Here is a 14,002-nt window from a genome sequence, read left to right as displayed (position 1 = left end):
TACTTATTTACTATTGTGATAATCTTGTATCAATCAAACAGTAATCTAGGTGTTGCTGTGAGGGCATTTTGTAGATGTGATATTAAGTAGATTATTCTCGGTAATCTGGGCGGGCCTCATCCATTCAGTCAAAAGGCCTTAGGACAAAAACAGGTTTCTCAGTAGAAGGAAAAATGATGTCTGTGGACTGCAGGGTCAGCTCCTGCTCAAACCAACGCTGCTGACCCGCCCTGTGTATTTCAGACTTGGCTAGCCTATCCCGCTATCGTATCAGCAATGCCTCCAAATCTATTTGTGTGTAGACATGTCCTACTGGTTGTTTCTCTGGGAGGAAATGGACCAATACCACTTGACTGTTATTTAAGATTATATTATACAGCAAACATAATTGTTAATATTCCTTGTAATATATATATAACTTTAAATCTTTTTTATTTAATAAAAAATCCCTGCTATTTACACTAAAAGTATATTATTTAAAAAAATGATGATTCCCCACCCACACACACAAATTAGTTCATGTTTGGTTTGGTGATCAAGTAAACAATAACATGAGTAAATTTAATGATGTCATCCTTGCTGATGTGGCTCAGTGGATTGAGTGCCCACCTGAGAACCAAAAGGTCACCAGTTCAATGCCCAGTCAGGGCACATGCCTGGGCTGCAGGCCAAGTCCCCAGTTGGGGCACCTGAGAGGCAACTGATTGATGTTCCTCTTCTCCCTCCCTTCCCCCCTCTCTCTAAAAATAAATAAAATAAAATCTTTTATAAAAATGATCTTACCGTGTCAAAGTGGACAAAATTATTGCTATGCCCTGATGCTCGCACTTTACTTTTTATAAAAAACAATTGCTTGGTTTTTTTAAATTAATTTTCCAGTTTTGTTTGTAAATAATGGAACTCTCAGGCTGCCCTTTCAAGCACTTCTTTGCATTGCACATGGTGGGAGAGGAAGAGCCCAACTTCTGATTTTAAAACTGACTCTCCTTCATCCTGGGAAACCGCTCAGCCCTGCTAATGCCATCAGGGCCTCTTGCTTGAACAGATGTTTATAACAAACTAAGTTGCAAGTTTGATATGAAATTCCTGGCAATGTTAAAACACCTGAACCTGCCATAAGGGTAGACAGAGCCACGTGTGGTTGCTGAGCACTTGAAATGTGGCTAGAGGAACTGAATTTTAAACTTTACTTAATTTCAATTGAATTTTACATTGAAAAATTGATAGTTGATTCTTTAGAAACTCAGTGTGTTTGAAATAACTAGTATGTGAATCTTTTTCAATGGCAAACTTAATAAAATCTAAATACAGATCAGGTATTACCAATGAAAATTTAGCATCCAAATAGAAACTTGCACTAAGGGTAAAAGAACATTGCATTTTAAACTTAATAACAAAAAAAAAAAAAGAAGGGAATTTAGAGAAGTATTTGAGATCTTGCTCCCTGGCATATGTCTTTAGTTTGGCTCAAATAAACTCTTACAAAAATTTTTAGAAAGAAAAGGAAGGGTGGGAAGAAGGAAGGGAGAAAAATATCTCATTAAGATTTAATTTACTTTAGAAGAGATTGCATTTGATAACATACATTAAATAATTCAGCAGTTTCTTCATACTTTTTAAAAAGAAGTGATTACTATAAAATTTAAAATTATGTATGGCTCTCATTCTCTTTCTAGTGCACAGCAATGACCTAGAAGGTCTGGCAAATGGAAACGGAGGCAAGAGGACTTAAGTTCTTGTGAAGACTGGCGGTGTTTGACATGTAACGTTGAGCCCTGGCTGGTGTGGCTCAGTGGCTTGAGGGCCAGCTTGGGGAACCCAAAAGTTCCTTCCATTCCCCATCAGGGCACATGCCACCGGCCAGGTCCCGGTGGGGGGTGTGGGAGAGGCAACCAACGCATGGATGTTTCTCTAGCACATCAATGTTTCTCTCCCTCTTTCTCCCTCCCTTCCCCTCTCTCTAGAAAATAAAATCTTTAAAAACAAGCAAGTAAACTTGAGAATTACTCATCCTGATTACACAGTATCGCGTGTTGTTTTTGTAAGCTCTTCAAGTTCTTTTTGCAGCATGGAAGGCTAGAATAGTTGTTCTGATAAAGGATAAAGAAATGGATGTAGCAGCTGAATTGTAAAGTGAGGTTTCAGACTTGTCGCTTTCCGGGTTTGACCTCAGGCTCAGCAAATGCAAACTGTCCCCAGTTTCTAGACTCGCCACACCATTGCAGCTCCCAAGGCAAGCGCTTGCTGGCCGCTCTGCCAAAACCTGTGGCCTTTCCCGGAAGGTTTTCCTCCCAAAGGACAGCCGCCACAACTCCGCGCTCAGGTTCCGGGCCCAGGCCCAAAGGCGGCCCAGAAAAGACAGTCGTAGAGGTGGACGTGCCTAAGAGCCACAGGCCGAAGTGGCTCGGCGGGTGGACAGCGGGCCACAAGAGACTGCAGCAGGCCGACTAAAGAAAGGCAGACACCAAACGCGCCGTGGGCAGAAAACGCAGGATCACTCGCCCCACCGGAGGCGGGCCCCACGCCCTTGCTAAATCCCCGAGCGGGGCTGATGACGAACACAGGGCGCGACGCACGCACACGCCGCCCCGTACTCGCACGACGGTGCGTGCAGGGAGCGCGAGGGAGCCCCGGCCGTCACCGGCGCGACCAGCGTTCCCCCTCCTCCGCACCCTGTGCTCCCGCCACCTCGGCAGCTCCGCGCCCGCCTCTCGCCTCCGTCCTAGGCCTTCGACGCAGCGAGGCGCCCGGCCTCGCTCCTGTCTCTTTAAATGGTGGGGTCAGCGGGCCGCCCCTGCAGCGGCTGCCTGGGTGGCCCCGCGCGCCGCTATTGAGGGGCGAACCAAGATGGCGGCGGCTTTGGCTCCGTGAGGAAGACGGAAGAGGCGGTGGCAGCGGCGGAGGAAAGAGACTTCCAATAGGCCTGGAGCGCTCGGCGCCTGGGGGCTCTAGGATTCGCCCGCGCAGTGGAGGCGCCTGCCACAGGAGCGGGCGCCCGTCGGCGTGGGACGCTTGAAGCCGGCGAGAGCAGCAGAGCCGCCGGCTGCGGTGGCTGGGCCAGGTAGAAGGAAGGAAAACATGGCGGCGGCGGCCTGAGGAGGCGGCGGTGGCGCGGGAAGCGGCTTCGCGGACATCATGGTGGAGGCGGGAGAAGGGCAGTGACCGGCGCCCCGACTTTCTGTAGCGGCGGGGCGGGAGGCTGCGAAGCGCTACGCGCCCCCTCGGGGCTGGCGTGCTCGCCGGGCCTGGACAATAGTGCCGAGGTATCGGAGGCGAGGAAGAGCGGGGGCCCGGAGTTCGGGCCCGGGACCGGGCCATGCGGGCGGCAGCACGGCCCCGCGGCGGCCAGCGGTGGCAGTGAAGCCGGGGAGCCCTCCGCTTGCGGGCGTCCTCCCGCCTCGGCTCCCCCCGCCTTCCCCGGACTCCCTTCCTGGGCGACTCCGGCGGGGCCTCTGCCCCGGCCCCTGGGCGGCACGATGACCGACACTCGGCGGCGGGTGAAGGTTTACACGCTCAACGAGGACCGGCAGTGGGACGACCGGGGCACCGGGCATGTGTCGTCCGGCTACGTGGAGCGGCTGAAGGGCATGTCCCTGCTTGTCAGGGCCGAGAGCGACGGTAAGCGAACCCCTTCGCGGCGGGACGCGCGCCTTCCACGGCCCTGGGCCGCCTCCCCGGTTCTTCTGGGCGAGTGGCCCTCTTACTACGGGGACGGAGGGGGCGACTGCCGCCTCGGGGGAGGGCGGGCCACCGGCACCCCAGTCCCCCCGGAGCTGCGCGGAGAGCGCCCGGGATGACTCCGTCCGAGTGTCTGGCGGCACTTGGGGGTGCGAGCGGAGCCGGGCACGTTCGGGCTGTGCCGCCCGGGGGTGTGGAGAGGCCGGGGACGCGCGATCGGTGTCCGGACTGTGCTGTTCTCTCGCGCTCCGGTGACCTTGAGAAAGGCACTGATTAACCCGGGCTGCGCCGTAGTGCACCCATCTGTACAGGAGGCGTGAAACTTTTCTCGGAGGTAAGAAAGTTCTCAGCTGTTTCGCTCTTCGGACACCATCTCGCTGTGCATTAAAGAGAAAACAAAACACTTGTGCACCTCTCCGACCCTGTCGCAGATCGGCGACACTGGCTCAAGGCTCCGGCAGCTCAGCCGGCAGCAGAAAAAAGCGTGCCTCTGCCGCGAGAAGCCTAGGTTCGTGTTCCCCGGTGCTCGTGTCCCTTTCCATTAGTAACGCCGAATTTCGAGTGTGTGTCACTGTGTAAACGTCTTGCACGTTTGGGATCACTTTACGCCGGCTTTCTTGATTGCTTAAAAGTGCGTTCACTGTTTGGCTCAGCTGACAGGTGCGGAGAAGTTGGCAGGTAATCTTTAAAACCGTCCCTTCTGAGCTGGTGCCTGTGCTGCATGTGTTTGGAAACAGGCCTCAAGGTTCAAAGACCAATTTATTCAAAATAAATGCTTCACATCTTTAAAGACTTACCCTTTTTTATAATTTCCACTTCCCTCCGGGCATACGGTGAATTTCACTTAAAACGTTGGTGTCAGGTAAAACTATTTTCAAATTGTTTTTCCTGGGTTTGAAAATTTGCCTTAATTGGTGTGTAATTTTATAATAGCTATTTCAGTTTATTATGATTGTAGGTACTCTTAATCTGAATTATTACAAACTCAATTCAAAGAATTTTAATTGGACTCTCTTGAGGGCTCTGGGAACATTGATTTTCAATTTGAATTGAAAAACAGTAATTTGGAGTCCATTGCCAACAGGTTATGTCGATTTGGCTACCCAAAATAACTTAAAACTGGAGAAAAATTCTTTCCTTTTGAGAACATTTAAAGGGTCCTGAATGCATCAGGCATATTTTTCTGAGGCCTAATAAATGAATGTCAGGTGTTAGCGGGCTTTCGTATCTGTTACAGAGTAACCAACCACTCTCCCCGCCCCGTCTTGCGATGCTTGGAAAGCTCGGTGGGTAGCAACTGGAAAGCAGGGGCTTCGCCTGTGGGCTCAGTTAACTTCTGAGAGGAAAGCCTGTGTGTAAGCAAGTCTCAGATCTCGTAATTTAAAATAAAACCTTTCCATCAGGTGTTTAATTGGACTCATTATACAGAGTCTTTTGATTAAAGTATTTTTAAGCATTAAGACCCAATGTCATACTGTCATAGGAAATCATACTCTTCTGACATAATACAGGAATCTTTTTTTCCTGTTTTTATTTTCACTACTTTAGAAATAGCCCCTAACCTCCCCTCCCTTTCTTTGGAAGGTTTGGGGCCCTGCAGTGAAGCAGGTTAAATGGCTGAAAGAAAGTGGATTTAATTTTTATCGAACAGGGAAAGAGAAATGAAATACCTGATGTGCCCTTGTGAAATTTACATTGAAGGAAAACTTAAGTCCAAAGAGTAGGCTTAGAAAATTCTCAAATACTTGTGAAACATTGTTGTAAATAGTCTTTCCTTTGATGAGTAATGTTTTCTCTAACAAGAAAACTACAAATGAAATAATCAAACATTTTTGAGTGCCTACTGTGTGCCAGAGACTTATTTGTGTCCTCTGGTGTAGGACCTGTTATTAGCTGTATTCTGCAGTTGGGAAAACTGAGGCTCGGAGAGGCTAAATAACAGCTTGGTTAGGAAGCAAGGTCAGTATTCAAACTGGGTTTGAGTGAGATATCTAGTCTTTGGCTTGAAACTATTATCAGTTATTTTATTAACTGTTTACAGTGTGTCTTAAATTCCCATTTTGCTTGCTTTATGCTTAGACTCAATGCTTATCTCAAAGAAAATAAAAACAACTTTTTGACTAAAGATTTAAAATTATAGTTTATCTCCAGGCCACACATGGGAGTTTTTGTATTGATTGCTGTCTTGGGTTATCCATCACTGTGTGCTTTCCTTATTCGCCATTATAGTATAATTGAGAAGTTTCTTTTTATTGTGATGAGCAAAATAAAATGGGTCACTTAACCTTGTTAGAGGAGCATATATACTTGTCTGAAAGTGAGGAATGCAGTTTCTGAATGGAAGTAACGGGGGCCTCCCTGTTACAGGGGGCATCTGACCGGTGAGCATCTCTTTCCCCCTGAAGCGGAGCGGCTTAGCAGATCGGAGTGCATTTTGCCTTGGAGATGATAGGATGTCCCATGAAGCCCCTGAGCCCGTTTTTCTGAATTGGCATTCTTATCTAATAGGTTCGTGTTGGCAAGATATGTCATAGGAACACGATTTTTTTCTTTAAGATAGGTTACCTCCTCAGGTATTATCATAGCTATGTACCTGCAAAGTTCCATCTTCCAATAAAGATGACTTAGTGTTTTTCTTCTTTCAGCTTATGCTCTACCTGTTAACTTGCTGAAGTGAGGATAATGTCATCCCTTACTTGTCCTCTCACGTTATGGTCAAATTGTTCTGCTTTTCTCCATTTGGTCTTTACCAGCTCCACCAGCCAACTTGAGAATTGATAAAGAAATTGGAATTTCTGTACACACTGAGGATGTCTTCGAACATGAAGTCATGTCCATGCTCTTTACTCTGGATTACATGCCAAGCATCAGTGATAATGTTTTTATATTGGGTTTTTGCCTTAAGTTTTATGAAGTATTTTTTACATTTCAAAATAGTTTTAACTATTACCTGACTTCACTGTTTCAGAGTTAGGTCCAGTTCTCACTGAGGCGTGAAGAAAATGAGACACGGGGAAATGTTTTGGTCATGGTGGCACTGCTAGCATAGGATGAAAACTGTAATCCTGTGCTTCTGCCTTTTGGTAGAACTTGGTGCCTCTGTCTCTGCTATAATTAGAAAAGGAGGTCAGAACACTTTGGGTGGGAAAGTCTTTTTTTGTTTTGTTTTGGCTGCTGTGGTGAGAGAAATGAACAGAGAAAGCATCAGCATTTTTTACAGCTATTCTTACAAATCAGTATTATAGAATCTTGCATACAGGAAGCATTCCAGATTCAGCTACCAAGAAGAGCTTAGTGTCAGTACAGGGAGAAATACTTCATTTGAAATGTTGATTTAAATATTTTTTTTCTTGTGTAGACCTACTTTGTAGAAAATGAATAGGCTTAAGGTAACCAAATCCTTATTTGTCATCTGTTGCGTGTGATAACTAATTGGTAGTGAAGACTTGACACAGGTGTGGGACCTTTTAATGTAATGCTACCACTTTGTTTTTTTCCCCCTAAACCTTCATTTCAGTTTTTAAATGCCATGTGTGTCCCATTATTACTAATGGGACCACAGAAATCAGGAGAAAGGGACTTGGAACACAGACCTGCTATAGGTATAAAGCATACACTAGTCTCTTATCCAGATGAGAGTTTTGGACTTCTTTAACTCATTTTTGATGGCGGTTTCTTCCTGGTACCTAAGCCCCTGCCCTTAGCTTTGAACATTGATAAGAACAATATGCTGGAGAAACCTAGAGATGAATTGCTTCTTCAGGAGTGACAGAGCTGGAGCTATTCATTCTGAAATCCTTAAGTGTTTATCCAAATCTGAACTGAGGCTGGGACCTAAGTTTCTTAACCCCTCACCAGATACACCATACTACTTGAATCTGATTGGTTGGTTGTTTAATATTGAAAATAGAACCACAGAAGTTACAGAAACTCATAGTAGGTCATTTCTTCGGTGAAAGGAAATATCTTCCAAATAAATGAACTTTCCAGCTAAGTAAGACTGTATACCAGAGATTAAAGCTCTCAACAACTTTCATATGATGTTTCCTAAATACATGCTAGAAAGTTTTTCTTAAGCAATGTAATGAATGTGTATTGGATAACCTTTCATTTGTAATGTGCTTCTGGATCATTATCAATACTAATTTTTCTGTTCAACAGATTTAAAAATATTTGCATGAGTGTATAAATATATTTGTTAGAGTAGGAATCAAACAAGCTTTTTGGTAGCTGCATCCAGGCTGACTTAAACTCTTTTTGAATGGTAGTTTAGTCTGCATTACCAACTACCTTCACCCCCTTCCTGGGAGGTGTTTGTTTTGAAGGGTGTGTTGGGGATTGGCAACAGAATAAAAAAAAGAAAGAAAAGAAAGCTCTCACATTTCACTTTACAGGAGGAACCAAAATGTCAGGAAGCAGAGAGGGAACATTTTTAATGACCTAATTATTTATACTCATAATTGTACTATTTGTTTAATTGTCACTTTTGCTTGCTGTCCGTGTGTGACTGCTTCTACCTGCAGTTGTCTTGGCGATGTTCTGAAGGGGCATTTCCCTTCCGTTACTGCTGTTACCTCATTTTCTGAGTGTACCAACATCCTTTTGTCAGTGTGCTTGGGACATCTGTCTGTGTCAGGGTAACAGCTCTGTCTCATCTAAACGTAGGGGAGTATTCCACTGTACATTCAATTCACACAGTACACTGTTTGGTGGCATTTCTCAAACTTTTTTCCCAGGATACCTTTATACTCTCAAAATTGAGGATCTCCAAAAGCTTTTGTTTATGTAAGTTATATCTATTGATATTTACCATATTAGAAATTAAAAGTAAGACTTTAAAAAGCTTTCCTAAAACAAATTTAGTGAGAAGAGTGTCATTATTTTACATATTTACAAATCTCTTTAATGCTTGGCCTAATTTTTTTTTAAAGGAGGATTCTCATCTGCATTCACCCTGTTACAGAATCACAATATGGACACTGAGGAAAAACAAGAGTGAAAAAGCAAATCACCTTTTAGTAATATGAGTATAGTTTTGATTTTCCAGACCCCTTAAGGCCCCCATACCTTGAGAACAGCTGGCATGGAGCTTGTTTCTAGTTTTTTACCATTATAAACACTGCCAATGACGTATTTATTCATATACTTGGCACTTATGTGAGGGTGTAAGATAATTTCCTAGAGGAAGAATTGTTGGACTGAAGCATAGTATGTTTTGAAAAGCTTGATAGATAAAGACAAATGACCCAAAAAGATTCTGTTGATTTTGAGTCTTGGTAATAGTCGACAAGAATTATGGACACACTTTATTTTTTTGAAGAAGTACATGTGCAAATAGTGACTCGGAGACCTATCCAGAGCCTCTTTGGGACAGACTCCGACCAGCACTTGCGGTGCAGGTGTGCTCCTTAGTTCACCTGAGCACGGCTGGTTTGCTAGTGGTCTGAATGACAGATTCTGCAGCGACAGATTTGATTACATGTGTTGATGCATTCTGCTTGGCTTGATCACTCTCTTGATTTTTCTTTGTGTCTCCATATTTCTTTCCCAAACGTTCAGGTTGGAAGTGGGGAGTCCTTTCTCGGGTCTTAATACTGGAGTTTGTTGTGTAGGCCTGTCTATCTCTGGTATGTGTGAGAGTGTCTTTCTCAGATGGTGTGAGGAGTCGTCCTCACTGGGAGGGTGGGAGTGAATTCCGCTAGGGGGAGAAGGGCATCTGCTTCATTCCAGAGAATGAATGTGTTTCTCAAATAAGTTGTAGTGGTGGGCTGCCTTATCTGTGTGCTTCAGTTATTATTAAGATATGCTGGACCTTCTCATTATCAAAAGCATGTGTACCCCCACCCCCTTGATGAGAACCTTTTCTACCTCCCTTCATGTTGCTTAAGGTCTGCTAAGGATCATCTTCCTCAGTTTTCCCTTTGTCTCTGCTACTATGATTAAATGCCTCTCACCTACAGTTGAACTGTACATCTGCATCCATACTCATATTACTAGGATGGGAGTATTGTTCCCAGTACTGTAGCTATAGCAACTGATAAAAGTAAACTTGTTGGGGGAAGGGTTGGGTTGATACATATTAATACTCAACTGGATCTTTTTCAGTTGATTGAGGAAGTGCTCATAACTTGATCCAGTAGAAACTAGAAGGTAGAGATGAGGAACCTAATAGATGGACTACAAATGTGTCTTTTCGTTATTATCTTACTTAACCCCCAAACTAAAAAGCTGTTTGGCCTGTTCCACCCTCTACAACTTCCACTGATTGCTGAGGGAATATGGTATTGGGGACCAGAGCTGGACTTCTGAAAGTCGTATCTTAGACCGAAGCCCTAGGATATGGGCTGAAGTGGGTTTCAGGAAAGATACTTTCTTCTAATATCCTGAATGGCCCCCCCAAAAAGAATAAACTTGCCAATGACAGAAGCTTCTAGTATGTGCTTATTCTTGTTTTAGCCAGAGCTTTGGGAGGGGACGTTTCAGATGTTCAGCTTGTGATTTTTCCTTTGTAATTACCCTGACCCTGTAACCCTACTGAGAGAGTTTTGAAGCAAATAGAAAAGGGACTGGTACTTAAAAATAGTTATACTACTGCCAGTTTTTTGTTTTGTTTTAGCTGCTCCAAAGTCAGGTGTATATGTTTCTTGAAAGCACAACTTTTGAAGTGCTAATTCCAACTTCCTGTGCCATGTATTGTTTACCCCTTCTCTTAAACTTTAAAAAAAACACCAAACTTTTGAAGTACATTATGGATATCAAAAAGGTACACAAATTATTGGGCTGGCTAAAAAGTCTGTTGCTTTTTTTCTATAAAATAAAAGACACTTTTTTCATTTTCATCAATAACTTTATTGATTTGGATATTTTGAGTATGTTGGCTATCTCTCACCATAGGCTTCTAGTAGGTAGAGGTCAGAGGTGCTGCTAAACATCTTCCAAAGCATAAGACAGCCCCACAGCAAAGAATTATTTGGCCAAAATGTCAGTAGTATCAAGAAACTTTGCAAATCACTTTTTACTTGTTCAGCCAGTCATAGCACCTTTTCCATGCACTGCACAAATCATCTTTTTGGGGTTTCAGTTGTGTTTTTACCTTTCTTGAAATAATAAAGCGTAATACACCGAAAATGTTGCATGTTTTCTTCCATCTTCAATATTAAAATGGCTACACAAAAATTCACCAATTTTGATGTTTTTAAAAAATGCATGCTGATATGACAGTTGTCAGTACAGTCTAACAGAATTGTTTCTCATGAAGTTCAAGACAACTAAGTACTACTAGAGACATCATACGGAAAAAACTAAACGAAGTTTTTGGCCAACCGAACATAAGTATTCAGCTTGATGAATTTTCACAAAATAACCTGCACTCTGGAAGCCTGTTCCTATTCATTCCTTCTCAGTCACTATCTTTCCTTCTCCCTGCAACCCTGTTTGCTGATACATAAAACCACAACCTAACTTCTAATGCCATGGGTTAATTTTTGCCTCTTTTTTGAACTGTATATAAATGGAATTATACGGTATACACTTTTGTCTGAAGCTTCTTTTCACTCCTGTTTGTAAGATTCATGTATGTTGTTGCTTTCACATTTGTTTAGTTCATTCATTAACATTGCTATAGGATGATATCCATTACGAGTATTTTACACTGTTAACTTTTTTTTTTAGAGGAGGAGAAGAGGGGAGGGAAGGGGGGAGAGAGAGTTGAGAGAAAGAGACAGACATTGATTAGTTGTTCCACTTATTTATGCATTCATTGGTTGATTCTTGTACGTGCCCTGACCAGGAATTGAACCCGCAACCTTAGTGTATTGGGACAATGTTCTAACCAACTGAGCTACCCAGCCAGGGCCTACACTTTTTTTTTTTTTTTTAAACAGCATTCACATGCCGTATAATTCACCCATTCAAAGAGTGTAATTCAGTGTTACAGTATATTCTCAGGGTTATGCAGCCATCACCACAATCTAATTTTAGAACATTTTGGCTTCTCTAAAAGAAATCATATCCCCATTAGCAGTTAACTACCCATTCACTCTCTGTTCCTTCCAGCCCTAAACAACACCTAATCTACAGATCTTCACATTTGTGTATTCTGAATATTTCATATAATATGTGGTCTTTTGTGACTGGCTTCTTTCATGTATAACATTTTCAAGGTTCATTCATGTTATGTATCAGAACTTAATTTCTTTGTATAGTCGAATAGTATTTCATTTTATGTATTCATTCATCAGTTTTCAGACATTTGGATTGTATCCACTTTTGTGCTATTAGGAATAATGCTGCCATGGACATGGGTACACATACAAGGTTGGGCAGAAGTAGGTTTACAGTTGTTCATATGGAAAATACAATAATTAATAATGGCAGAAGAATAAACTTTTTCACATTACAGCCGTGAGCCTACTTTTGTCCATCCCTGTGTTTGTGTGGACATAATACTTTAATTTCTCCTGAGTGTATACCTAGGAGTGGACTTGTTGGTAACTAATGTTTTTAAAGATTTTATTATTTTTAGAAAGAGGGAGAGAAACATCAATGTGTGAGAGAAATGTAGGTCTCGGGTTGCCTCTCGCACACCCCTAGCTGGGGAGGGGCTGGGGGGAACCTGGCCAACAGCCCAGGCATGTGCTCTGACTTGGAGTCGAACCAGTGACTTTTCAGTTTGCAGGATGACACCCAACCCAGTGAGCCACACCAGTTGGGGCAGTAACTAACTTTTCAAGGAACTGCCAAACTTTTCCATAGTGGATGCCTTTTTTGTACCTATAAGCAAAATGTATGAGGGTTCCCATTTCTCCACGTGGCTGTCAACATTTGTTATTATTTGTCTTTGATTATAGGCATCCTACCTTGTGTGAAATGTTACCTTATTTGTGGTTTTAATTTGTATTTCCTTAATGACTAATGACGGTAAGTGCCTTTTCATATTTATTGTGCATTTGTACATCTCCTTGGAGAGATGTCTGTTCAGATCCATTGCCCATTTTTAAATTAGATTGTCTTATTACTGAGTTGTAAGAGCTCTGGATACCAGTCCCTTAGGAGATATGTGACTTCCAAATAATTTCTCCCATTCTGTGGTTTGTCTTTGCACATTCTTGATGGTATTACCTGCAGCACAGTTTTAAATTTTGATCATTTTTTTCTTTTGGGTAAGTTGTGCTTTTGTGCAGTTTAACTTTTAAAGAGGTATTACTCAGTTTGGTTCTATGGCACTGCACTTCTTGCAGCTTCTGAAATGTTTTAAAGTAATCCAGTTGTTCACTCTATTATCTTACAATTTTTCTAGAGAAGGACTGTTTCTGAGGACATGATATTTCAAAGTTGGTTTTTTGGAATGTATTTTTTCAAAGAAACTGTGTTTTGAGTGAAATTATATGCCATGACCCATCTTTAAAAAGTAAGTTTGGTGCATCATGTACCTGACCTACTTTGATTTCATTGGGAAATAGTAAAATACAATTTTTGTTCTAGTAGTTAAAGAATATTTACAAAGATAGTAGGAGACTTTTAATACTTTTAAGGGAGTGTAGACACTGAGTTCATTCACTTGCTGCTTTTTCTTATGATCGTATCACTGTGATACTTCTTAAAAATTACCAAAATAAAAATCTAATAATTGTACATAAAGAAAATAAAAGGGGCACTGGAAAATTTATTTTGATTATTATGGCAAAAGTTAGAACAAGAGGAAGAAGATTAAACAGTTTCTTCTGGAATGTGAGAATATTTATCTGAACTGCAGCTAAAACTCAAAAAAGGAAAGAGCCTTAAGAAATGGGGTATTGGGGTTACAGATGGGAAAAATATGGAGACTGTTTAGTTACCTTAAGTACAGAAAGGAAAAGAGACAGATTTTGGGTTAAGCAGTTCACCCCTGCTAGACACAGAGCGGGGGTTAGAATGAAAGAGAAGCTGTTTATGTGCATAGGGTATTTGCAAATTAAGTCATCACAACTTGGTAAATGCTGATGTTTTACTATATAACACTTAGCACTGTTATGAGCACATAGAAGTACAATAAATGGTCAGTGAATCACTAACATGGGACAGTATCATAAATTAGTAAACACATTTTAACATAAAAGCAAGCTAATTAAGTCTGGACATGTTCAGAGCACCCTTTTGGAATGGGTAAAGCAGCTGTTAAGTGTTATATGAGAAGAAACGAAAGCTTTGGGTGAGAGACAGGTGCAGAGAAATCTGCTTCTTAAGCATTTTGGGCTATAACCTGTCTTGAAATTAATGCATTGGGGAATAAACTAGGAACTGGTTGATGAGGGGAGAGGTGTAAATTTAGTCTTAAAATTTGCTC

At 42.3% G+C, this 14,002-nt stretch overlaps 1 protein-coding gene across 2 annotated transcripts in view; it reads left to right on the top strand.

Moving 5' to 3' along the window:
• Positions 1 to 2,315: 2,315 nt before the first annotated feature.
• Positions 2,316 to 14,002, top strand: part of PPP4R3A (protein phosphatase 4 regulatory subunit 3A) — a 37,654-nt gene continuing 25,967 nt past the window's right edge. For both annotated transcript variants that reach the window (XM_024567497.4, XM_024567496.4), the window contains exon 1: positions 2,316 to 3,618. In XM_024567497.4, the coding sequence (XP_024423265.1) occupies positions 3,477 to 3,618 (142 nt within the window). In that variant the 5' untranslated portion in view covers positions 2,316 to 3,476. The remainder of the gene's footprint in view (positions 3,619 to 14,002) is intronic.

The sequence above is a fragment of the Desmodus rotundus genome, chromosome 7 (assembly GCF_022682495.2).
Source record: "Desmodus rotundus isolate HL8 chromosome 7, HLdesRot8A.1, whole genome shotgun sequence".
Classification (NCBI taxonomy): Eukaryota; Metazoa; Chordata; class Mammalia; order Chiroptera; family Phyllostomidae; genus Desmodus; species Desmodus rotundus.
This window is presented reverse-complemented; position numbering and strand designations above follow the sequence as displayed.